General features: G+C 35.4%; 5 protein-coding genes across 12 annotated transcripts; 3 read left to right on the top strand and 2 right to left on the bottom strand.

Moving 5' to 3' along the window:
• Positions 1 to 152: 152 nt before the first annotated feature.
• LOC104752224 (endoribonuclease YBEY, chloroplastic) lies at positions 153 to 3,672 on the bottom strand. 3 transcript variants are annotated; one of them, XR_015562562.1, is made up of 12 exons: positions 3,221 to 3,650; positions 2,879 to 3,130; positions 2,703 to 2,798; positions 2,198 to 2,375; positions 2,017 to 2,081; positions 1,832 to 1,932; positions 1,586 to 1,678; positions 1,432 to 1,503; positions 1,061 to 1,180; positions 924 to 974; positions 647 to 835; positions 153 to 465 (listed from the first exon to the last, which is right to left on the bottom strand). XR_015562562.1 is itself a non-coding variant. In XM_087459732.1 (12 exons), exons 1-12 carry the CDS (start codon positions 3,587 to 3,589, stop codon positions 298 to 300), a joined length of 1,758 nt encoding a protein of 585 aa, XP_087315858.1. In that variant the 5' UTR covers positions 3,590 to 3,672; the 3' UTR covers positions 153 to 297. The 3 variants fall into 3 exon arrangements, 2 of the variants coding, with proteins under 2 accessions (XP_087315858.1, XP_087315859.1); XM_087459732.1 differs by having other exon boundaries at positions 2,017 to 2,085; positions 3,221 to 3,672; XM_087459733.1 differs by lacking the exons at positions 2,703 to 2,798; positions 2,879 to 3,130; positions 3,221 to 3,650 and having other exon boundaries at positions 2,198 to 2,269.
• A 6,126-nt stretch (positions 3,673 to 9,798) lies between these two features.
• On the top strand, positions 9,799 to 10,592 carry LOC104705051 (uncharacterized). The gene is made up of 2 exons (XM_087459731.1): positions 9,799 to 9,891; positions 9,978 to 10,592. The coding sequence occupies exons 1-2, from the start codon at positions 9,814 to 9,816 to the stop codon at positions 10,590 to 10,592; spliced, it is 693 nt and encodes a 230-aa protein (XP_087315857.1). The 5' UTR covers positions 9,799 to 9,813.
• An 866-nt stretch (positions 10,593 to 11,458) lies between these two features.
• On the top strand, positions 11,459 to 16,264 carry LOC104703115 (nuclear poly(A) polymerase 2-like). Of its 5 annotated transcripts, none has more exons than XR_015562560.1 (12): positions 11,459 to 11,998; positions 12,111 to 12,188; positions 12,473 to 12,580; positions 12,674 to 12,736; positions 12,811 to 12,972; positions 13,300 to 13,413; positions 13,500 to 13,562; positions 13,646 to 13,975; positions 14,051 to 14,215; positions 14,347 to 15,305; positions 15,555 to 15,601; positions 15,709 to 16,264. XR_015562560.1 is itself a non-coding variant. In XM_019227960.2 (12 exons), the coding sequence occupies exons 1-12, from the start codon at positions 11,849 to 11,851 to the stop codon at positions 15,740 to 15,742; spliced, it is 2,274 nt and encodes a 757-aa protein (XP_019083505.1). In that variant the 5' UTR covers positions 11,459 to 11,848; the 3' UTR covers positions 15,743 to 16,264. The 5 variants fall into 5 exon arrangements, 2 of the variants coding, with proteins under 2 accessions (XP_019083505.1, XP_010417364.1); XR_015562558.1 differs by having other exon boundaries at positions 14,051 to 14,253; positions 14,343 to 15,305; XR_015562559.1 differs by having other exon boundaries at positions 14,051 to 14,253; positions 14,343 to 15,305; positions 15,712 to 15,969.
• Positions 16,265 to 16,627: 363 nt separating this feature from the next.
• On the bottom strand, positions 16,628 to 20,433 carry LOC104703114 (tryptophan--tRNA ligase, chloroplastic/mitochondrial-like). Of its 2 annotated transcripts, none has more exons than XR_015562561.1 (13): positions 20,074 to 20,413; positions 19,867 to 19,954; positions 19,602 to 19,643; positions 19,306 to 19,518; positions 18,949 to 19,020; positions 18,578 to 18,716; positions 18,457 to 18,478; positions 18,295 to 18,360; positions 17,826 to 17,882; positions 17,452 to 17,498; positions 17,287 to 17,368; positions 17,093 to 17,182; positions 16,628 to 16,939 (listed from the first exon to the last, which is right to left on the bottom strand). XR_015562561.1 is itself a non-coding variant. In XM_010419060.3 (13 exons), the coding sequence occupies exons 1-13, from the start codon at positions 20,265 to 20,267 to the stop codon at positions 16,799 to 16,801; spliced, it is 1,227 nt and encodes a 408-aa protein (XP_010417362.2). In that variant the 5' UTR covers positions 20,268 to 20,433; the 3' UTR covers positions 16,628 to 16,798. The 2 variants fall into 2 exon arrangements, 1 of the variants encoding a protein (XP_010417362.2); XM_010419060.3 differs by having other exon boundaries at positions 18,604 to 18,716; positions 20,074 to 20,433.
• Positions 20,434 to 21,462: 1,029 nt separating this feature from the next.
• Positions 21,463 to 24,364, top strand: LOC104752221 (putative transcriptional regulatory protein At2g25830). Its single transcript, XM_010419059.2, has 6 exons — positions 21,463 to 21,850; positions 22,353 to 22,414; positions 22,594 to 22,750; positions 23,040 to 23,317; positions 23,698 to 23,818; positions 24,065 to 24,364. The coding sequence occupies exons 1-6, from the start codon at positions 21,575 to 21,577 to the stop codon at positions 24,155 to 24,157; spliced, it is 987 nt and encodes a 328-aa protein (XP_010417361.1). The 5' UTR covers positions 21,463 to 21,574; the 3' UTR covers positions 24,158 to 24,364.
• Positions 24,365 to 25,962: the final 1,598 nt, after the last annotated feature.

Genomic DNA, 25,962 nt, shown 5'->3' with positions numbered 1-25,962 from the left:
CTGCAGCTATATGAGGTCAAATTGTACAAATACATGATGAGTTGGATTTGTTCATATGAGACCCGGAACATTTTTTTGTGTTATTAGGCTACTAGCAAACGAATGAAAGAAATCAAGAATAACGAACTTGAACAGAACAACAAGAGACACTCTGCAATGAATCATTTTCCTTCAAAAGGTGGGTAAATGAGACAAGAATGAACATTTTCATCTATAAGACAAAGAAGAAGAATAATGCCTACTTAACCTCAAAAATTTAGTTTTGTGTATCTTGTAATTAAATATGGTGGTAAAATCTCAAAAGGCGTAGCGGTAGATGGCATCCGCAACACCGTCTTGGTCGTTGCTCACACCTATCACATCAGCCACGGCCTTTGTCTTTTCTGCACCATTGCTCATAGCAACTCCCAACGAGGCAAGTTCCAGCATCTCTATGTCATTTTCTCCATCCCCAATTGCCATTATCTGATTAAAAAAAGTCCGGTTTGCTTCATCAATTATCTTAGTTTTGAACAAATTAAACATGCAAATTAAGTTTTGGAGATTAAGTTCAGGGTGGACCATTCAATTTTATTTTATTTTTGACTTCCATACCTACGCCTACTTGAGTTTCTTTAAATGTCGTAAAAAGATGCTAGATTGTTACCTCATCCGGTGAAACACCCAAATGATTGAGTAACATTTTTACACCATTCCCTTTGGAGGTTCCTGGTGGGACGATTTCTAGCATGTCTGATTGAGCTTGAACAACATTAGCACGGTCTCCTGTAGCTTCTGACCAATACGGACGGATAACAGATGAGACTCCCTCGGTTGTGTCCATAAATATCACTTTCTTCGGATATACAAGAGAACCAAACATCAGTACTCTGGCTTATACAGCTGTAAGAAAGCAAAACCTAAGTTCTGACTCCGGGAATTACCTGAATGTCTGATTCAGCGATAAGTTGATCAACGGACGATATGATTTCAGCCTGTTAACACATGTTTAGATTTATGCAAGAAGCTGATAAAAATTATAACTATAAGGGGAGAGAGAGTAACAGTTTCATTAACCTACCTTTGGCTCATTGTAGATTGTGTGAAGAGAGTCGACAAGAGGGTGGTCAAACAATGTCAAGCAGCGATCCTGGCTGAATGCAATGAGAGGAATTCGATGCTCCAAAGAATAAAGACACGTCTGCATAATGCAGATCAAAATTAGTATGTATGAAATAGAATTCCTAGAACCCAGTTATTCAATCACGACGCACAGTGATAATAAATTCAAGACTATCATAGCTCGTTAACTAGTTTTTTTTGCTTTACATAGTAAAGAACTATGATGCAAAGAGACTGTGTTCCAGAATTATAATGCATGTTGTGAACTAAGCCGAAGGCATGTGATTTAAGTCTGTGCTGGTAGTTGTTGTCAAAATCTAAATGGATTACCTCTCTGCAGACATCTCGGTCTAAGTTTCCTCTATACACTTCTTTCCCCTGTCTACCATAGACAAGTAAACCCTGTAATTAAACAGATATTAGTGAAACTACATCGATATTGGTGCACCTCACTAGTTGACAGAAGTTAAAGAAAGTAGGAAACCTGAACGAAAACGCCTGGAGAGGACTCTGAGACAATGCCATCTGATCCAGTTAGATCAGCCGTCTTCAAGATTCTGATCGCACCTGGGCGGGACTGTGATATATAGATAAGTTTAGGAACAGATCCCATCTCCAGACCATCTCAACGAAAGACAAATAACAGAAAATAAGGGAAGATATTCATATAGTTGGACAGATCAAAGAACAGTCCAATCATGAAGTCATAGTAAAACTGCTGTCTTCTCACCTTCCCTGTAGCTATGACAACTTTAAGTCCCCTCCGCAAGGCTTCTTTTAAAGCTTCTGCATTTGCCTCCGAAATCTGACTTTTACTGTTAAGTAGTGTGCCTAGTAGCGTTCACATCAAAATCCCATTAGAAAGAATAGGAAACTGAAAGCAAAAACTATACATTGTTGAATATGTAAGCATACCATCCATATCACAGAATATATAGGAGAACTTTGGTTTGTACAATCTTAGGTCATCCCCTTCCTTCCTGTCTTTTAACAGTAGTCTGTAAGTTTATCTTAGAAGAACAAGAAGATAGTATATATCTAGTATCCCCATTGAAGGGGGGATAAGTGTTGATAACAGTAAACACAAGAATAATACCATCTGATTTCTCCGGCTGAGGTTTAGCTGTTTTTTCAATGTCATATGCACTCTGAATGAGTCCTTTTCCTTTCCAGCCAAGGCTCTTGAGCAACAACTCCTCCTCCTCCTCCATTTCTTTCTCAGCTTCGTCGCTGATCTCATGATCAAAGCCCAGTAGATGTAGCAACCCATGGATCTTAAAAAAAAAAACATTAAGGTATCAGCAAATAAAGGCTTGGACACGAATCAAACTAAACCATTGTCTCCTTAAAAACGGGCAAGACTGGTTACTGTCCTTTTAATATCTTCTAGAATTACATGGTTTAATGGAATAAAAAGATCAAGAACTATGATTCTAAGCACAAAAACACCAAGGTAACCAGACAAAACTCCTAGTAGTTCTAATCTACACAGGGAAAAATCCCAAAACCCACCAAAAAAAAAAATCAGCATTTTACTTATATGTTGTAGTTCAACAATAAGTCAGTAACAGGTTTTCTAACTCCACAACTAATTAACCTACCATAAGAATGCGTATCTCATCAAGAAGACTGTGCCCTCTCTCTGCAGCCTGCCTTGCAGCTGTCTCAACAGAAATGACGATATCTCCCATCATAAGCTACACGAAGAATGGCCATAATGAGTAACCATACTGTTAAAACCAAAGAGTGAATAAATAAATAAAAAAACAACTCTTACTACTGGAAGCTTCAACTCAGGGACATGTTGTGACATAGAAAGCACATCCGTGGCATGATCTTCACCCCTCCACTCTTTGTTAAGTTTACAAATGAAGTCATCATTGCAAAGCATGACAGATAAATCAACAGTTTCATACCCACCAAGATCTTCTATATCAGTTTCTCTTGTTTTATACTTGGAATCTTTCAAACCATTGAAAGCCAACTTCATTGCCATGGGTACATTGAGACGAAGCATTTCCGCAATATTCTACATTGATTAAAAATTGATAAAAAGGATCCAAAAGCTAATTTGAACAAAGCAGAGGCTTTATTATACTAAATCCAAAATTGAACAAACCTGAATCTCAATATCATCAGGAAGCTGTTCCTCGATGCAGATACTAACACTAAGCTCCAATTCCTGTTTCTTCTTAGGAGCTCTCCTCCTCATCTTCCTATACTCTCTCCTCTCCGCGAATACCCGACCTGCTGGCTTTGGAAGCTTTGTCCAGTCTCCTCCGGTGCTGCGTAAAGCGTGGAAACTCCGACGGAACATCCGGGAAATCTCCGAATAAGAAACATCGAGACGGTTCACAAGAGCAGTTCTCGGGGAGGAAGAGCGTAAGAAGATGGGTTGGAGGAGAAGGAGAGTGGCGCGTGACATTTCACGCGCTTCTGCGGAGCAGAGACGGTTATAGCGGAGGATTGGGCATACACGAGAGAGCATTGGAGACGAAAGGCGAAAAGGAAGAAGAAGGCGTTTTTGGAATTGTTCTGCTTAAAGTAGGTTTTTTTGGTGGGTTTGATGATACAAAACTAAATCGAACCGGGGATTATTCAAATCTAAACCGTACCAATATTTTGATGAGGAACAAACCATAATTACCGCTAATATAAGTGCAAAATCGATCCCAACCGGGTAAACTAAAATTCGATGAAACCCTTCTTATTTATAAGAGAAGTACGGATGACAAATTATTCAAAATTAGTGATTTAGTTAATCATATTACCAATCGATTAATGTTTTTAGATTTTTTTTTGAAAGTATAGTAAGAGTAATTTGATATTTGATAAAACTCCAGTTACATTATCTAATTAGTATCCAAGATCCGTATGTATATATATATATATAGCTCTAATATGATTTTACTAAAAACTATTAATAAAATCACTTAGATACGTTTTCTCCCATCCCCTTACCAAAAAAATAACTAAATAGGTGAGGTCTGATGATGTATCAAAATTATTAGTTTAAATGAAGTTATGACTCAAATCAACAAAATGGCCCTCGTCCCGTGGCGACGTGTAAGATGTTAAATTCTTGGTTTTAAACTTGATCTATGAGAAGCATGAAAGCAATAGTGCTGAATTGTTAAAGGCAGATAGATACTTTCCTAATGAGGTGGTGAAGCAGCATCATATCTATGGTTTTGAACGAGAGTCGAGATAAAGAAGCTCAACAATTTGGAATGAATCAATGAAACATCCGTACGTATTGTTTAGGCTGCAAATGTGATTTCCTTTGGCTCGGCCTTTTATGATGGTAGTGTGATGGGCATCCTCGCACTTGTTGAGCCACTTGTGATATTTTTTTTGATCATAATTGTTAATATCATTGTGGGGATCTAGCTAGAAACTAATACCAAAATAACTGATGCCATTGGAAGCTTTGAGTAAGCTTTGAAGGAGCTTGTTCCCTGGTGACGTTATATATGGAACTGAGGATTGCTTGGTGATATGCATGTACTGGGTTTGATGATCAGCTCAAAACCTAGCCACCAAACCTGTGAATGAGAATGCTGATATTCAAGGACAGAAATGCATGGTGTTTGCAGGAACCATCGTTATGATCAATAGGAATTACATTTTCTTAGTTATAGACCTCGGAATGAGTACTGAGATTGGAAGGGTACACTTACAGATTCAGGAAGCTGCACAACATGAGGGAAGATATATATATTTCTTGAAAGAAAACTCTAAGTTATCATTGGGTTAATTTGTGTCTTAATGTGAGCCCATCAATGTCAACTACTTTTTGTACTGACCCCAGAACCTTTAAGATCTCTTTGGAAAAGTGCACATACTAGTTCAAGATTTCTGTAGCATAATCATTACTGCAATTCAAGATGGTGTGATAGCAGGTATATTACAACATGTTTGGATCCTAGCTCAGAAGAATGTGATAACTCTTGGATGCACAACCGTAATATGCTCTCAGAAAACCAACTTTAGATGGATGTTTCAAAGATTGTAATATAATAGATGTTCACGTAAAGATCTGTGTTTATCATGAAGATTATATTTGTTCATGAACTACTTTACAAAGTAATGGAAACTTCCTGCTCCTTTCTATTCTCCATTCACATCATCCTTCAGTCTCCATGTCTCGCTCAGTCTTCTGCACCATTTCCTGCTCCATTGACCAGTTCTTCAATATGCTCTTCTACCCCATCAAAAAAATCATCTGGGGGAGGGTCATTATATATTGAGTTGAAGTTCCAAGTTCTGATACAAATTCTGTTCTCCATTGACCTCACCCCCATACAGTCCTAAAGCTTGATTTGGTAATGGCTGTGGAATTACTTCAACACCGTTAGCCTAGTCCCAACCTTCTAAACCACCAACAGGGCCTTGGTCAGCATTACCCACCAAATTTGCTATGTTTTGCCAATCCATATTTTGAATGTTATCCCATAACCCATCATCTTGGACATGTTGAATCTGCTGCAAACCAAGGTGATTACCATTATGCTGAATCTGCTGCAAACCAAGGTGGTTCCCATTCACTTGTATCTGGTGCAACCCAAGGTGATTCCCAATATGCTGAATCTGCTGCAAACCAAGGTGGTTCCCATTCACTTGTATCTGGTGCAAACCGCCATCTTGAACAACTACATTACCATTAAGAAGATTACCATTCTCTTGTATCTGGGGCATATCCTCTGCAATAGGATCTTGTCCTAAACCACCAACAACAGGTGCTTGTTCACCGATACCATCAAAATTAAATATATTTAACCATTCCAAGTCATCCAGCAGACCAAAATCTTCGACATGATGTATGGGATGAGGTTGGAAAGTAATATCATTACCATTATGTTGCAAAGCAAGAGGATTCATGTTCTCTTGTACCTGGGGGATCACTTCTTCAACATGATCATTATTGAGTTTTGAGTTGAAGAGCAATGTTCTGTTCGTCATTCATATTGAAAAGATTCCAATTCTCTTCTTCAATTACATCAGCATCCCACAGTTCTAAATCGTCTTGTGGTTCTGGATCGGCCATTATTTCATCGTAGTTCCCTTGTTCGACATCTGATTCTTCAAAACCATTAATTAGCGTTCTCCCAATCTCCATTTTCTTGATTATCCATGATCGATCGTCGAGATATGGAAGAAACGACGGGACTTACGCTTGGAGAGAGTAAGAGACTCAGGATCTTTGACTTCGTTTCGATGAGGAGGGCGAACGTAATGGCCGATGGAGTTCAACACTAACGGGCTTCGGTATTATCTCCCAAGTACGAGCTCTGTTGCAAGAAAGTGAGAAATCTTGGATTCTTCGGCTTCGTAGAAATATCGGACTCTGTTCTAAGTTTCCTCGACTTCGTTTCAGTGGAAGAGAGAGAAGAGAATGGCCGATGTAATTCAAGATGAACAGCTTTCTAGATCTCACCCGATGGAATTCAAGACGAACGGCTCTGTTCAACTGACTCGTTTTCGTTTTCTTTAAGTGCAAGTAACAAGATTTGTGTGCAGGGTTGCAATTTAAAAATAATACCTTTAAAAAAAATGTTCATACTTTTGTTAAAATTTTCTACGTACGTACGGGGTTTTATCAAACTATACAAACTTATATAATAAATAAAAAAATTATTGTCTGTTGTATTTTTGGGAAACCAACGATTTTATCAATAAAATAGAATGACGACGAACAATAATAAAATATTATTTAATTTGTTAAATATCAATAAAAACGTTATGAAATAGTGAAGTAATGATGTTCAATCCCGTTTTATATTCGATTTAGGTTCATGTTATTCTTTTTGCTTCTTTTTTTTTTTTTGTTTTGAAGGTTTTTCGGATTTTATGATTTTTAATTTATAATTATTTCAAACCAAAACAATTATAACAATCTAATAGTTATATTGTTTAGGTTTCAGTTTTTCAATTTACATTTTAATGAAATATACATTTTCTTTTGTTGTTGGATAAGATATGCGTATGCCGATACTTACCTAGTAGTAGATAACGTACGTACGTACGTAAAGCAGAGACACATGTGTTACAAGGTTTACCAATGAGGTTCACTGGCTATATCCACGGCCACAAGAGATAAACTTATTATTAGAAGTGTAAATTCGTAATACCAAGTTTTTGTTCTAAGTACAATTTATACAATAGAGAGATTAGGGTAAATAAGAGTTAATTATATAGAGAAATCTTAATCATAATCTCGCATTAAAAAGTACTCAAGCAAAACCAGACTTTGTATCATGATGTTTTGATTATTTTATTAAAAAATAGCTCTAAAATTAGTCTTTGATTAATTTCTATTTAATTTTCGATTTTTTCGTTAAGCGTTTAGGTTCACCCTAACCGCCCTACTAACGATTTCTAAAACCAGGATTTCAACTATAGACTACGTACAATCATTAACAGAAAAAAATGTAGTTACATAATAGAAGTCTCGGTAGTTCTATTATAAAAAATGTGAAACAATTGTGTGGTTAGGATCAAACTATAGTATTGTTTTTCAAAATTACGAGAAACACATAAAAACATATTTTAACAAAATTATATGATTTTTATTAAACATTTGTAGTTTAGTTATTGAAAACATCACAAACTGTCTATTTTCAAAATACTTCTCAAATTATTGATGGTATACCCTAAATCTTATTACAATTTTGAAAGAGCATTTTTGAGAAATATCCTTTTAGTATTGCATTTTTCAAAAATACTCTTTTAGCTGTCTATTTTCAAAATACTTCTCATTAAATCTGAAAAGCTTATAAAGTTTTATAAGATTTTAGTAGGTACTTCTTTATGGTAAATGCTATTTGGATACTCGATTCATATTTTTGTAAGGTTTAGAAGGTTTTCAAATGTTTTTATAGGTTATACAAGGTATTTTAAAAGGTTTTACAAGATCTTTAATTATAAATTTTAAAAAAGTATTTATACGGTATTTATATAATATTTATAAGATTTTTTACACGTTTAAAGGTAATTTGTGTATGTTTGTATAAGGTTACATACTTATCTGAGTATATCTCAAATTTTCGGGAGTATTTTGGATAAGGGTTTTGAAAAGGGGGTATTTTTGAAATCCACACTATAATTTTTAAGAATTTGAATATATACCTAACTTCTATTTTGTTCCAAAAAACAATTTAGTTTTTATTTAAAAACTATATAGTCATAAAAATGATTTAATTAATTGTTTTTACAAATATTATTGTACAATTAAAACGATCACGATTTTTTTTTGTCATGTTAATATTTTGAAAGAATTTCATAAACGTCCCTTTTCTATATCATTTTTCACGAGGATACTTCTAAAAGCATACGTAAACTACCTTTATACGTGTATTTTTTTTTTAAATTTCATATGAATACTGTAAAAATACCTTTTTGTCATCGTGGAATCGACAATGGTCGATCCGTAGTCCGTCCCTACTACGCTGGGTAACCTTTTAAAACCTTATAAAATTATTGTAAAACCTTTTAAAATACTTTTCAAAACCTTATAAAAATCTTTTAAAACCTTTTAAAACTTTACAAAAACTTCAAATCTCCAAGTAGCAATTATCATCGATAAGTACATTCTAAAAATATAACTCGATTTTTTTCAAAAATCAACTATTGGGAAAAGCTTATATTGTAACTAAAAAAACCAAACAAAATATAAGATCAATATGTTAATATAATTAACGGAGAACAAAGTTGAGTCGAGAAAAATAAAATTGAAGTTCACAGTTCAAAAATTAACTTTTACTAATGACTCAATGTAAAATGAAAATAAGTCTAGAAAAAAACTTATCGAGGGAAAAAATTATGAGTTTAGTTAATGACTAGTCTCTTCTTTTTTTTTTTTTTGTCAACAAAAGATTAGCTCAGACGAGCCAATGAGAAGGGACAATGTTTATATACAGAATATTATACGGAGATGTGCGCGCATAGCGTGCCAAGAGATCCGCTTTTACATTTGCATTTCTAGGAATTAAAGATAAGGAAAAAAAAGAGAACTCCTCCCTGTCCATCTTGATATCGGCGAGATATGTCGAGAACGCCGGCCAGTCGTGTGGCGAAGACACCATCTTCACCAAATCAGTGCAGTCTGAGTAGAACGCCATATTACGGTAATCATGTCCGATCATGCAACGCATATTCTTTAATTTTTCATTAATTACAAATTTAATTGATATTATTTTAAATTAATTTTAATTTAAAATAATGTTTAGATATATAAATAGATATACTCTAGCAATTTTTTATGATAAAATAGTTTTTAAATTCCTATAATATTCAGTTTTCAAGTTTCTTAAAAACTCCCTAAAAATTAAAAAAGATCAGATATTTTTAGGTCTACACTATACGATGATGAGGTGATGAGGTCAGTGCCTAGTTCTTCTCTTTCCATGATTTTTGTTTTTTTGTTTGGTTTTCTGAATTTGGATTTAAGCAGTTTCAAATTGAAGGCTAAAGTTACGATTTAGGGTTTTCTATCTTGTTTCAAATTGAAGGCTAAGGTTACCATCTAGGGTTCTTCTCTATGTTGCCCCCATACAAACAACTAAATGCGTTAAGCATATAATTTGCAACTGATCTTTTGACTATGAGTTGTTTCTTTATCTTTATGCATTGGCAAGCCCACAAAAATTGCATCAGGAGTCTTTTCCGATGAGTTCCTTTGACATGTCTGACATCACGAACCAATTGCAATCGATGTCCATGACTGACCGAGTTCTCCGTCACAACAAGAAATTACCAAAGTCTAGATATTCTCCGTACACAATAGGGTTAGTGATTTTCATTATTTCCTCTAGAAAAATATTTTCTTACTCGGGTACGGTTACAAAGTGAAAAACAAATTGTGCAGGACGAAAGAGAAGCAGAAGCAGGAGCAGAAAGAGGAGGCTGTACGACTAGGAGTTGAGCTCTCTCTCTTTCTGGCTGAAGCAATGTTCCTATTATCTGATGACATACGTTCTATGTTAGTCTTCTGTTATTGGCTATTCAAGTATGGTGGGAAGAGAAACTTTGACGGTCCGGTGGTAGGAAGAGTGTTCCGTGTTATTCAGTATGTGTTTGAAACATATATCAAACCCAAGAATGGAGTTTATCAGGATGGTGGCAAATCAATCCAATGGGACCAGTTCAAAATGTCCTCCTATTATTTTGCTTTTGGAGTCAGAGTTTTGGCTCGGATTGTTTCGGTTCTCAAAACTGGTGGTCTAGTGAAACCTTCTGGTGTTGAACGATACAAACAAGAGCTTAAGAAGCTAGAGGAGAATTTGAGTTATGTCAAGGATGTATCAAAGGCGAATGGGTTTGCGAGAGAAGCTATAGAGTCCAAGATTTTGCACTTTTGGAAGTCTCTCTTTGAAACAACACCGGAAATGATAAACCCTAATAAGACTATAGTTCTTGAGTTGTTTACGCCTCTTTTGAACGAAGCAAGTCGTGATGCTTGCTCTCGTCGCCTTACTTCTTTACGCATATGAATCAGAGTTTCTTAGATCGATTGATTTTATCGATATTAAGGGAAGAGTACCTATAGGTTATTGGCCTTAAAGTCATTTTTAAATTTCCTATTAAGAGTAAATTTCTTAGATCGATTGATTTTATTTTTACAAATTTTTTGGGTAAAAAATACATGAAATGTTATTGGCCTTAAAATCATTTTCAAATTATTCACTAAAAGAAAAAAATGTAAATTAATATTAGATTAATAAATTATTTTAAATAATTATTAGTTTCCAAAACAAATTAATTCACTTTTTCTCTCAAATTAATTATGGACTAAAACTAATAAGTATTTTTTGAGAATTTTGGCAATCTAGTATATTTTTGAAACATAGTTGGCAATTTAGTACATTTACTATTTATAATTTACAAAATAATCACTATTCACTATTATTTACATTAATTTCTGACCCTAAAAAATCCTTTTATTTACAAGTATGCTATTAAAATTAAATATTTTCATGATTTATTACATTATCCCTTGAATCTAATAAATAAATACTAATCAATATAAATTTATTTTAGGTATAAAAAATTATATATTTTTGCATATATTATTTGATATCCGGTTTGTTTGACAATTTGTTTTTATTATGTAAAATAAATTTCATAAATTTTTCTCTGTACAACTTATAAAATATACAAATGTAATTCATACAGTTTATTAAGTGTACAGAAAATAATACATATATTTTAAACTGTACAACTAATTTAATGTATTTATGTATATGAATATACATATTTTCATCCGTACATATAATAAAATACATTTAATATGATAGAACCGAAAGATTTTATGATAGAGATGAAAGATTTTATGTATTACATGAACTTACTTTTACATGAAATTTATAAAATCAGTTAAATTCCACTAACCAATACACGAATAAACTAGCTTCGTCCATCCATCTCCCTCCTTTGAACTGGTCAAATCGATTTTAATCCGTTTATTATTTAATTCCTCATTCTTTGACTCTCCTTTGAAATTTCTAGTCGAGGGCCTTTTCATATCCTTCGATTTAGGGTTTTCGATTTCTCGTTTTTGAGCTTTTCTCGCTCCCCTTTTTTTTTTTTTTCCTCTTTTGCCACCTTTCTTCTCCTTCCGCCATGATTCCTTGACTTCTTCCGTTAGATTCCGAAATGATCATGATCTGTGTGCTTAATCAGGTGCTGTTGTTGTTGTTGTGCTTGGTTAATAACGCTTAGGGTTTCCCTGGTGTTTACGCGTTTTGTCATGGTGAGTACTCAACAACGCACCGACGATGGTTCTGGTTCCTCTCCACCAGAGGTAAAAGCTATTCTTAAGAGCTATGGAATCACGAAACCACTTTCCGTTGCTGGTCCTTGTGCGGCTGATGTTAAGCGTAATTTCGAACTGGAGAAGGTAGCTTTTGTGTTTTTTTTTTTCTTTTGTTTTTCCGATGACAAACTGTTTCCAGGTAACATACGTTTTTGCTGATTTTTTTTTTTTTTTTTTTTGGGGTCTGTTTCGGAAGTTCCTGGTTGACGAGGGGCTCTATGAGAACAGAGAAGAAACTATGCGAAGAGAGGAAGTTCTGGTGCGCATTGATCAGGTGATTCAGCGCTTTGATAATGCTTAGAGTTCTATGTGGTTAATATTATATTAGCAGCTTTTCAAAATGATTGGTAATTGTGTAGTCTTAGCCTTCTATGTCTATTGGCTTTTATCTGAATGGCCATGCCAACTCATAATGACATATAGGCGGTTTGATGTTTTACTCTGTTTTAGCTGCTTTTGTTTTCGATGTTGTAATGGTGTTTCCATGATGGTCCAGTTTTGTTTACAATACTAGCTTTTTCCATCTAACATAACTTATTCCTTAAACGTCTTGTATAGATTGTAAAACACTGGGTGAAACAGTTAACTCGGCAGAGAGGCTATACAGATCAGATGGTGGAGGATGCTAATGCTGTCATTTTCACTTTTGGATCTTACCGACTTGGAGTAAGTGCTTTTTAAGTTTAACATAAAAAAAGTTCAATTGCATCTTATCTGTTTGTTGAAAGGTTATGGCTTATTTGAATTGTTGACTTGCAGGTACACGGACCTGGGTCTGATATTGATACTTTGTGTGTTGGCCCATCTTATGTTAACAGAGAGGTAACTACTGAATCACGTCTTACTGATGTAAACGTCTGGTATGTTGTTTAGTTGCCACCAGTTTAATTTTACAGGAGGATTTCTTCATTATCTTGCGTGGTATATTGGCTGAAATGGAAGAAGTGACTGAGCTTCAACCTGTTACTGATGCCCATGTCCCAGTTATGAAATTCAAGTTTCAAGGAATATCAATTGATCTTCTGTATGCTAGCATATCGCTTCTAGTTGTCCCACAGGTAACATCAGTATAGCCTTTTTCAGTTTCTGCTGAAACCTAGGGGGTTATGATACCTCTATTTTTTTTTGGACTTCGTTTGGTGGTTTTTAGTGCGTGTATTGCATCTTGTCACATTTAGTTTCATAGACGTCCTCCAATGGTGGTTGAGATCTGAAAGAAACTTCTTTTTAGATATTGTTAGCCTTAGTGAACATGGTGATGGGCGACTGCCATATTAGCACCACCAGGCTTGATTTATATATGAGTACTGAGCTGAGTTCTCGCCAAATTTTATAAGTTTTGCTGAATCAGGTCCCATGTTTTTCTGGATTCGATTTATTAACAGGATCTGGATATCTCCAACTCTTCTGTGCTGTGTGACGTGGATGAACAAACTGTCCGGAGTCTTAATGGTTGTAGGGTTGCTGATCAGATTCTTAAACTCGTTCCAAATTCTGAGGTAAAGTCGTTGTATGCCAGTTCTTTTTTTTTTGTTATAAACTAACAAATCATGTAAGTCATCTCTGATGTTATGTGCAAATGTAGCACTTCCGGACAACATTAAGATGCCTAAAGTACTGGGCTAAAAAGCGTGGGGTCTATTCAAATGTAAGGTGGTGTCTTTCTGAATATTACATCTGTTGAAAATATGTTTAGATAAAAGCTCTTATAATCTCTGTTATATTGAGCAGGTTACTGGATTTCTTGGTGGTGTAAACTGGGCACTTCTGGTTGCACGCCTGTGCCAACTTTATCCAAATGCTATTCCTAGTATGTTGGTTTCTCGATTTTTTAGAGTATATACACAATGGCGCTGGCCAAATCCAGTCATGCTTTGTACAATAGAAGAAGATGAGCTTGGCTTTCCTGTCTGGGACCCACGAAAAAATCATCGTGACCGTTATCATCTTATGCCAATAATAACTCCTGCGTACCCATGCATGAATTCTAGTTACAATGTATCTCAAAGCACTCTTCGTGTTATGACAGAGCAATTCCAGTTTGGTAACACGATCTGTCAGGTTAGGGAGCAAAACCCCTGATCTTGTTATGAACACTTTATCCAGAATCCTGTTGCTAAGTAATTTTATATGCAGGAGATTGAGTTAAATAAACAACACTGGAGGTCCTTATTTGAGCAATATATGTTCTTTGAGGCATATAAAAACTACCTTCAGGTTGATGTACTAGCTGCAGATGCCGAAGATTTACTGGCGTGGAAAGGTTGGGTGGAGTCACGGTTCAGGCAGCTGACCTTGAAGGTAGATAAATATCCTTATGTTAATTTGATGTTGAAGAGGTACCTTCCCTGTCTTCAGTGTGTTCTCCATTTTTTACGTAATATAAATAATTAAGGGTTCTTCTTCTCTTTTTTATCTATTAATACAGATAGAACGAGACACAAATGGGATGTTAATGTGCCACCCTCAACCAAATGAGTATGTGGACACTTCCAAGCAGTTTCGACATTGTGCCTTTTTCATGGGCTTGCAGAGGGCAGACGGATTTGGTGGCCAAGAATGTCAGCAGTTTGATATACGTGGAACAGTGGACGAGTTCAGGCAAGAGGTAAACATGTATATGTTTTGGAGACCTGGGATGGATGTGTATGTTTTTCATGTTCGAAGACGACAGCTTCCATCTTTTGTTTTCCCAAATGGATATAAAAGGCCTCGTCAACCAAGGCACCATAATCAACAATGCAGAGTACCTGGTGAGGAGGGCGTTGGTTCTTTGTCCAACTCTGTTGAGAGATATGCGAAGAGAAAGAACGATAATGAAACTATGGATACCAGGCCAGAGAAATATGAGAAGCGTGCATCTCGTAGTCCACATAGTGTGGGTGTAGTTTCTCCTGACAGCAGTGCTATCACTTCTGGTGGGACTCCTCAGATTGGCATTGTGCCAGGTTCTAGAGCTGAATGCTTAGTAACTGGAGATCTTGTTTGCAGTGTTAGAAGTCTTCCTATTGTGGAAGTTGAGACTGAAAAAATTATCAGTAAAACCACTGAACTTATAGAGTATTCTCAAAATGAGCATAACTCTGGTAGCGAGCAATTCTTGGAAGTAGATGATAAAACTCTAGTTCAAGGTTATCATGACCTGGCTAGGCCTGTAGGAAAACATGTAAGACCTGACCCTGGTGCTGTGCTAGCGTGTGAAGGTGGGCTGAATAAAGAAATAACTTGTGATATGGGCTCTGAATCAATCAATGACACTGACACTCAACATCTTCCAAGGCAACAAAATCTAGAAGAAGATGTTTATGAAGTTGAGATGGAAACCAAGTCGGGAGAAATTACTGATGGTGTTTTGCTGAATGGATACTGTGGGCGGAATTTTGATCATGAGGTTAGTTTTTCCTGTTCGATGATTATGGTATAAGAACCGTAACAAATTGGCAAATATGTCTTGATTGTGCTGGGCATAGTAATTATGGGTTGTTACAGCCTTACAGGGGTTTTTGTCTGTAGTTTTATTTTCTGCGTTTGGTGGCTGGTTTGTATTATTGCATACTTTTTATTGTCTTTTGAAACTAGGTTCTTTTCTCTTCCCAGATCACTTCTGACTTCTCTACTTGTAAATTTTATTGTGCCTTAGTCAAATCCTCTGTTCAGCGGGATGGGGAAGCTGGAAGCAAGAGCTAGGTCAGAATCTTTGCAGAATGCAATGATGAGGCATGTGTTTTTGCAACCCATTTCTGCCTTTTGCCAATCATGATCTCTTTTTACTCTTGTTTTGGTACTTTTTATAGCAGCAAGAGGTTGAGCTTGAAGTCCATAGTGTGAGAGAGGTCTCCGCAATTGCAACGACAACCGGAAGTCAAGAAAAAGTAAAAGAAAAAACACAAAAATAAATAACAAGAATCAGAGCAACCTAGTGTTTGCTTTGGACGACAGCTTCAGAACTCGACACTATTGGTAAGTGCACCTAATTATGAATACTAGACGCTTAGAAAGGAAAAGAAAAAAATAAAGAAGAAAGGAAAAGAAAAAATGGTAACAATTTTTTAAATGATGTGTTTGTTGAATATGGTGGTATTGTGAGTATCCAAAAACCAAACTCTGCGAAGAGTGAGCTTAAATAATGAGTGTGGGATGCAAAAGACAAGCATTGCTCGATACAATGCTCCAGGTAAGATGCGGAGCTGTGCTTTTGTCTGAAAGATGCAAGATTTCGAAGAAGCCAGTGAGATCACTATAGAATAGGGCAACTGAATTAATGTATCTGTCTGCCTATTCAGGTTACTTCACTCTTGTTTCTGTATTGACATTTGGGATCTTTCAATGTTATACGACTCTATGCATAAATTATCGCCTGCTTTCTAGTTGCTGCTCGTTAAGTAATTCAGTCTGGTGAGGTGATATATAGAAGAATGTTTTTTTATCTATGGATCTATAATGACTTTTAATGAAGGACGTGTTTGACCCAACCCTATTCACCAAATTGTATCTGAATATATGCCCTTTCTCTGGTTTATGCAAGTAACTGTGACTTTAGAAAATTGAACTGGTCACTCAACTGATGAACGAATTCTCTGGTATTGATTCTGTAACAAATTGTGGAAGTGTAACACAGTTAATTTTTATTGGTGGACGCTTTTTGTAAGCCTAAAAGCCAAAGTGGATACATACGAACTAAAGGAGGAAAATTATAGTGAGTGCAGCAATCTGTTTTGAGCAAAGGTTGATCAATAGGGTTATCACATAGTGTGATAAACTTTGACAGATCAAGGTAATTGCAAAAAGTAAAAATGATCAAAACTCAAGAATCAACAAATATTTCGCAAATGTAACTCTTTTCTTGTTACTTCAAAAACGGCCGACCACAAATATCAATTGGCACTATCTCCACCTCGGGTAGAAACCCATAGCTTGGTACACATTGCGCATTGTAACATCCCCTAACTCCGTCGCTCTGTCCGCACCTTCTGATAATACTTTGTCCAAATACTCTGGTTCAGCTGTTATCTCCTGATAACGGGCCTGACACGGAAACATATACAAAAGCAAATATTTCATAACTAATGCATATGACATGCCCTTCTAACATCTCCATTTTTCTTTCAACGATTTCATGAGATAAAATGGTACAAACTCGAAGGAAGACATTGGATTGGTTAAATTGGCTTCACAGACCTGGATTGGACTAAGATGTTCGATCAAAGCATCTGCAAGGAGAGGCTTAAATGTACCCCAGCTCAAATCTTTGCATTCCTCCTTCACTTCCTGCAACCGATTAAAAAAGTGTTCACTCCGTGAGTAAATGACATGTGAAATCATCTCTGTAACCAAAATCTTTAGAGTAAATGACATTATCTCTTTTTCCATACCTCTTTCGTCTTGCCCGAAACAATCTGATATACTGAAAGGAGATTGTTGCATTCAGGTCTCTCAGCATTGTCAAACTCAAGGCTGTTAACACAGCAAGAAACAGAAAGTTTTAATATAGATTTCTCAATTGCAAGGAAATTTTAAACGACATAACTAGCACTCACCCTGCAAATGAGTCTGTCTTGCACCGTTTTATTTTGCCTGCAATCAACTACACAGTTTTCAAAAGGAGGGATGAGAAATGGATTTAGTAGCAGAAGAACACATACAACAAACATGACACAGAATTCAACAAAGAATGCGTTGTGTTCATTATGAATCACCGGGCAAGTATAATTTTATGTGCTCTAAGAACATATGGCACATGAGTAATATGTTGTGAGTTGTATGGCATTGTAAATTGTTGCAGCGGCTGTCAAAAAGAAAAATTAAGACGCCTCAAACGTTCATGGAAATGGTGAACGGTGTACCATATTCATGCTCAATGAGAAACTGCTGTTTCAAAAGAATTACAGATCAGTGACTTCATTTTACTTACATCTTTTGAGTCAAGGAGATTGATCCGGGACTGATCAGAAGGTGCAGACTTGGACATCTACAAAATTACATGACAGTAAGACCTCAGAAACAAGTAGGAAATTCCTCTAAATCATTTGACTACAGCAATAAGCAAAGCCCAAAATTTGTATTGGTTCATATGATCCTCTGAAGTCGACAAAATCTATTCAGACCACTTAGGGATGCAAACCTCAGAACTCAGAAGTGTGTAAATCCTTTAACTTATCTAGAAACTTAAAAAGAAACAGGCTAGCTAGTAGTAAAAGTCTCTCAGATGTTAAAGAATATGAAGGGTTAACCTCAATATATTTTTTTCAGTAGAGTTTATGAATTATGTTCACCTTCTCCAATTTTTCATTTATTTTACCTATGGCGATGCAACTGCTGAATGCAGAAAGAAAAATCAATGACATGAAACCTTACAGTAGCTGTGAATGATAACATTTTACCTTGGAAAGACCATCAGTAAGAGACATTACACGGGCTCCAGCTTGTGGTATGAGTGGTTCTGGTATCTACAAACAAGATAAATTTGAATATGATTAACAACCAGAGATAAACCCACAAAGCCACACAAAGAGAATAGAAAAAAAGCCTTTGGAAAATTTCACCTTAAAGAGCGAGCCACCACGCCTGGAAATGAAATCCAACAATGTTATATGGATGAGGAAATACGAATGAAGGGGAAATTATAGATCATAAAGACTTGTTTAAATGGTATAGTCAACATACTAACTGCACAGAGTAAAATATAATACCCTCCGAGCTTCTTCCACTTCCTTCCACCATATAGATTATTCATACGCTGTGCAATTTCGCGGGCAAGTTCTAGGTGTTGCTTCTGGTCCTCACCAACAGGGACAAAATCGGACTACAGTGGGATGCGGCAGAGTATAAGAATTAAGCAAATCACAAATTGGTTATCTCACATGCAATAAACAAGCAGGTATTTACATGCTCTTTTTTACTGAACAACGAAACAATCCCAAAGACAGTTGGCCGAAAAACTCTGGCATGAGCTTAGCTATATAAGATCGTTATTTTACCAGTGTTTCTTCTTTATTTTAAAGTTGTAGATCACACTCATTATTTTAAAGCATCACCTGATACAATAGGATATCTGCAGCCATCAGATCAGGATAAATTAACAAAGCGGCACTGGCGTTCTCACCCCCCTGCCAAGAAAGGATGAAAATGAAATTAGTAAACAGAATCCTGTATGTATATTACTATCACATTAAAAGACACAGCTCTTTGCAGCAAAAAAGACTAAGTTGACTATGTTTTGCCTGTTCCTATGCCCAACATTAGAAGATTGCATATCTTTTATAACTAGTAACATTAAGAAATCAAAACAAACCTTTAAAAAGTTTTAGGCAGGTATCCCTTTTAGTTATTTGAAGCACATAATGATGCAAATAAAATAAATGTTATAGACCAAGAAGCAACCATATACGCACCTCTTTGCGTGATTTCTCTTTGAACTGAATCATTTTCTGTAGCCAACCAATAGGTGTGGATGCACATAAAAGCCACATTAACTCCTGATGAGAGCGGACGTGAGATTGCACAAATACAGAAGCCTTAGAAACGTCAATACCACATGCTAGATAAAGTGCTGCAGTATCCCTAGTTGCCTTTCCTAGTTGTTGTGTATCATATGGAAGTGTTATCTACATAGATTAAGAACGATATAAATAAAGGCTGCAAGAGAAATAATACCCAAACAAACTTTTGAAAGGTAGACAATTTATACCGCGTGAAGGTCTACGATGAAAAAGAGTGTCTCATACGTATCCTGCAAAAATATAAACACAAGACGCCTGAAACAAAGAGAGAAAGATAAATTTTGTAGCAACCAGAAAAGATAATAACTGAATCCTTTTCCTAAAGTCCTTAACTTTACAATAAACTGAATCCATTTGTTAAAAAAGCCTTCAACTTTACAACATAGTATCTAAATTTGATGAATGTTGCAAATGGTAATGCTTATCTGACTGACTAGAGAAAAGAGAAAGAACCTGAAGAGCGACCCAATTTTTGATAGCTCCGAGATAGTTTCCTAAGTGAATTGATCCCGTCGGCTGAACTCCAGAGACCACACGTTTCCTGCCATGAGGAGAATCAAAGTAGACAAAAACTGAATCAATAATTTCTAACAGAGAATGCAGACCTATAGCAATTGCAACTAGGAGCAAGCAGGTAAGGTAAAGGCAAGATTTTTATACTTGACAGAAGGAGAAGTGTCCTCTGTGGCGGCGGCAGAGCAACAGCATCGGAAACCTTGTCCGGTGACCTGAATGGGAGAGAAAGAGCCGGAGAGAGGGGTGGGTTTAGTGAGGAATCTAGTGCGAGACCCGAGACGAGAGAACCTTGAGGTAGAGAGGATGAGGAATTGAGAGAGAGTCGTGGCGTGCCCCATCCTCGTCCTTCTTCTCTCTCACTCACACTCTCGGAGAAGAAGATTGGGTTTTTTGTAAAGGGAAGGATGGGTTTTTGTGAGGGTCACACGGCTTTAACATCAAAGTCAAAACCACAATCTCAACCTTTCCAAGCAAAAATATTAACGCTTTACTCAATATTCACTTATCCTAAGATATAATCCAATAAATCATTTATTAAGCACTAATACAAATTTAGTGTGTAAATAGTTACGACGGTAGACGTGGACAAATCCGTTTAATCCCTAAATAGATTTGTCTGTCACAATTACTAATTTGTCTGCTTCAACAGCTGTAACAATATACATCTTTAATTTTAATTTTGATCTAAAATAAAAATTAATCGAAATTGAATGGTGACAACAGTCAGAACGGGTAAATTCATCAGTGATTTAGTAACATTCTATTTTTAATATGATAAGTAAAACCGTAAAAGCAATTCTATTTATAGGTAAAAGCAGTCCAGAATTAGTTTGTAGCATTTTCTTTTTATTTTTATTTTTACCACACCACTATAGAGTATATACTTAACGAATAATATATAAAAAACGATTTAATTCGCAGATGGATTCGTCCGTCCCAACTTCCGTAAATCTGTAAATCCTAATGCACCTTTTGTTTCAAAATAAATAAATAAAAATAGCTTAAAATAAAGTTACCATGATGAGAGCCCCTGTTTTAAAAATCCCCGCCTAGCACCGATTACGCCCCGCAAAATTCCTAGGCTCATCCTCTCTGCCTCGATTAATGACTAATCTCCGCCTAGCATCAATTATTCAATTATGTTCGTCTAATTTGATTATAACATGTCTAATCCGATTACTTCCCGCTTAGTTTTATATATACCGATTATTTTTGAAGTCAAATAAATCAAATATATATATTTTTGTTATTTAGACATTTAAATTAAGAGTTTATGAAGTTTTACAATAACTAATGTATAAAATTTTAATAAAAATCACAAAATTTTCTTTTTTAATTATGTTTTTATGTGTTTACCGTAATTTTAAAGACAATACTATAGTTTTATATTTTATTTGATATTTTTTTTAACATAAAATAAATTATTTATATATTTAATACTATATTTTTGTATTTAATTATTAATTTAATAAAATAATTCTAAAACTAGTAACCGATTAATTCTCGTTTAATTTCCAATTTTCTTACTAGGCGCTAGTCGATTTCTAAAACACGAATGAAAGCATAAAATAATAGGAAAAATTGCATCGGGCTGGATTACTCTAATTCCCTGTCTTCTAAGTCCATCCATCCACACTCAAAGACTATGGCCTCCCATTGCTCCATGAGAGCACTCCTACTCAGATTCTCCAATGGCCTCTCTTCTAGATCCATTCTCAACTCCACTAACCATCGTCTTCTTACCAAGACCAACTCTTTCTCCTCTCTTTCCTCAATCTCCCCTCACACCACAACTTCGCATTTCACAGCGCCGCGTCATCAATCAGATGACCAGAACTGTCGCAAGCTTCAACTCAGAAAGATTTCGATTTCAACTCCTCTATGTATGGGTCGTCGCTCTTCCAAAATCGCTGGCCGAAAGGTTCGTTATTTATGCCCTATTATGTGTTTGTAGGTTCTTTCTTAGCTTTGGTCATATGACAATTCAAGTTCCAATTTGAATGATTAGAGGTCCTGCTTCACTGTTATTACTAGGAGGAATTAACAATTGAGTTGTTTTGATGAGTCTAGAGCTCGTTATTGTTGATGCCAACCATGTGTTTGATGAAATGCCTCAGAGAATGAGTAGGTTTGATCATGGGTTTATACGGACAAGCAAAGAGTTTAATTTGCAGGTTTATGTCAATCTTGACATAAGATATCTAATTCATCATATGTTTATATTGTGAAGCCTTTAGTCAAAGTGTCTACTGCTAGTGTAGTATCAAAATCAGAGAGTAAATATCAATATGTTCATGAAACCTGTGGTTGCTTTTGTATATGAAAATCACATATTACACGGCACAACACAAAAAAAAATTACTTTTTTCTGGACAAATATTGTATTTTAAGAACTCTGAGATTGAAGTTATTGGTGTATACAGGGGGCTCAAGATTCAAAGAAGGCGAAGCTATACTGTAGAATTGGCAAGGAGGTTGTATCTGCGTAAGTCTTCGACATTATTACCAATGTTGTATCTTTTATGTTGTTGTTGTTTGTTAAGTAAAACTTGAACAGTAGTTGTGGATATAGAGGCTCTTGAGATTTTTGGATTCAACTTCTTACTTTGTTGTGGACTTATGCCTATGACAATAGGAATCATGTGTGGGTTTATCATCATGCAGTGTCAAGAAAGGGGGTCCAAACCCAGTTTCAAATACCACTCTAGCTACTATACTTGACAAAGCTAAGGAACTGGATGTACCGAAGGACATTGTGGAGCGTAATATTAAAAGGGCTTCTGAGAAAGGGCAAGAAGCTTTTATAGAGAAGATATACGAGGTTAGATCCTGAGCTTCAATTCTAGTTTTATGTTTGCAAGTGGGGCCATTATGGTGAATCATCCTAGTAAGGTTGAGATATGGCCTGGTAATTTAAAACGTATGAATTGGTTTTAGATCATTATTCTAATCTGGCCAAGTATGGTTACGGAACCTAGCACTACCTCAGTACCTAGTTCAGTTTAACGATTTCTTTTGCAATACTAAAATGTCAGTTCCTTGTCATTTCTTTTGGGTCCATTTGTAAGATATGATGAATGTGAATTTTTTTTTTTTGTCCTATGCTTTAGGTATATGGCTATGGTGGAGTTAGTATGGTAGTCGAGGTCTTAACAGACAAAATTAATCGATCAGTGGCAGCTATAAGATCGGTTGTTAAGGATTATGGGGGGAAAATGGCTGATTCAGGATCTGTCATGTTCAAGTTTAGACGAGTTAGGGTAGTGAATATTAAGGTCACTGAAGCTGACAAAGATCAGCTCCTTATGATTGCTATAGATGCTGGAGCAGAGGATGTTATTGAGCCCCCAATTTATGAAGATGATACTGATGAAGATAGGGAAGAAAGGTATACATAATATAATACATCCAAATCTCTTTAAAAACCCGAGTTTCTCCGCATTTCTTTTCTTCCTGTTGTCAGTATTATGTTTATTGTTTTTTGTTGATGATGAAACCTAAGTTGTGTTGAAGTTTGAAATAGACACTTCTTGAAACGTGTTAGCAGTTTCTTCCAAGATTGAATCTGAAAAGTAATTAAGTGACAGAGGGTAGACCTAGTGCATTTTCTTTTAATAAACAGCTAATTACAGTAAAAGTTTTTATACCATGCGGTTTGAAACAAGAAATCCTTCTTGCAACATTAAATGGGTGTGATTAGATGATCCCTAGATAACTCATAAGTATACTTTTGTTTCATATGTTTCTTTTCTCTCTCTATCTGTTCAGGTACTACAAAATTGTAACTTCATCTGAGAACTACTCAACGATACTATCAAAGCTACGTGATGAAGGAGTGAACTTCGAGCCTGACAATGGCTCTGAACTGCTTCCTCTGACAACAGTTGAGGTAGTGAATTTCCGCTCTGTACTGTAACTAACCTCTGTGCCATACCCTTTCCGTCATGTCTAATACTACTTGTCGATTCTAATCTTGTTGTTGTCAACATACAGTTATCCTCTTTTAACTTGTTAAATACGTTATAGATTGCATATGCAACATAACCAAAGTTGGAAGTGGCAATTGAGATATCTATCTCAAATGAAATACACTTACATAGAGATTACTTGGGATTGTTGTTTGTTGTTGCTGCAGGTCGATGATGAGGCCATGGAATTGAACAAAGAGCTTATGCAGAAACTACTAGAACTTGATGACGTTGATGCTGTTTATATCGACCAAAAATAAAAAAGAATATACGTCACAGGAAGCTCCATTTCAAGATCGGCAAATTTGAAGCTCACACAATCTCTGAACTGGTTTTGCTGAACATATATTCTGAAGTAGGAAATGATGGTTTTGGTACACACTTACATTTTACTTAAATACCTTACAAATACCTAATAAGTTTTTTTGTTCTCAACCAAGGACTGTTTAAATATTTTAATTATAATCCTTATGACGTAGCACTAACTAATTACTGGATGTACTTTTATGTATAAACTAACTAATTAGCCTATACATCCAAATTATAGGCTTATAGCCTAATGCAAGCTGTGGAGGAACTCAGAGAAAAAGTTCACGTAGCATCATCCCCTCTACTGACTCACTACAATTTGAGTTTCAATTTTGGGATTTCGGTTTATTGAAATAATATTTAACGTAAATCTAATCGAGTGTGTATGATTTGGTACAGCATCAGTTTGGATTGAGATTTTTGTCATATACAGTCTTAGTTTTCCAAAAAATCTTTCGTTTGATATTTGTTTTTTTTTTCTTTTTTACTTTTGATTTTGTATGGATTCCACATTCATTTTTTGGGAATATATAAAAAATGAATTCACTAAATCATTGTGACTTGTGAGATACTTTAAGAAAACAAATCAGTTCCCACATAAAAGCAGTTGGATGGAGATGTTTCCTACTGTTTTACCAGAAAAAAAAGATCATAATTTAATCGTGGAATACTGTTTTTGGTTGAAAGTGATATATGGTGGATTGGTGGGAAAATGGGCGAACCCTAATATATATCCCTATATATATATATATTATATCATATGGAACAGAAGAATAATACAAAAAAATAATTTCCTAAACTTTTATTTTTAATAACTCTAGCCATCTTAAACAAAAAGAAAAAAAAAAATCTATCAAACTCAAGCCGATGTGTTTGTTTCCGTTCTCCGATCACACCAAACATACGGTCTATTATAAAGATAAGTATTTTGTCATGATTCAATCTAGTTATGCTTAAATATTTAAGATCTTATGCTTTTGTCTTCTAGTATAATAGATCGATAAAATTATTGATTTGTTTACATAATTTTATTGCTTTGAATTTATCTATCATAATTTTATTGCTTTGTATTACCATCACCATATCTCCGTAGTAATTAAATATCGACATGTATAGTAGAGATTAGAGAAACACGTGTTCGTTATATAATTCATTCTCTCCTTATTTTATTTGCTTCAAATTCTATTGCTTTAAACCATAAACTTGGTTTCGTGAGGTTAATCTCTGTTTTCAATCGAGATAAGTAACCTCGTTCCTTAGAATCGATTGGCTCATATGTATCTTATTATTTGTTGAATCTAGAATTCACACAATAAATTTGTTTGAGTGGGGAACAAATTCACTTAAGAACTTTTTCTAAAATAATGGATTAAAGTTAGAAAACAAAGAGGGGTTATGATTTCTTGAAGAAGAAAATAGAGTTTTCTTAAAAAAGAACTTAAATTTTTTTGTATTAATTCCTGGATCCTTTACAATCAGAGGATATCTCTCTATTTATATGAATACATTGATTATAAAATAAGTCTATTTTCCTTAAATCTCTGATCTTCAAATATGGTAAATTTCCTCTTTTGATGATCAAGTTGGGCTTAGGGGGCAGTCTCGGAAGTCGGTCAAGTGACTTTGCCGGGCTTCTGCTTATAGGCCCGTTTAGCTAGCCCAAAAGGGGATCCCTCAGTTTAGTTAATGTGCAAAGTCTATTTGGTTTACCTTCGGTTTAGATCTGTATGTCGTGGGTGCTAAATCCCACACCAAC

Source organism: Camelina sativa, chromosome 7 (genome assembly GCF_030686135.1).
Source record: "Camelina sativa cultivar CO46 ecotype springtype chromosome 7, ASM3068613v1".
Lineage (NCBI taxonomy): Eukaryota > Viridiplantae > Streptophyta > Magnoliopsida > Brassicales > Brassicaceae > Camelina > Camelina sativa.
This window is presented reverse-complemented; position numbering and strand designations above follow the sequence as displayed.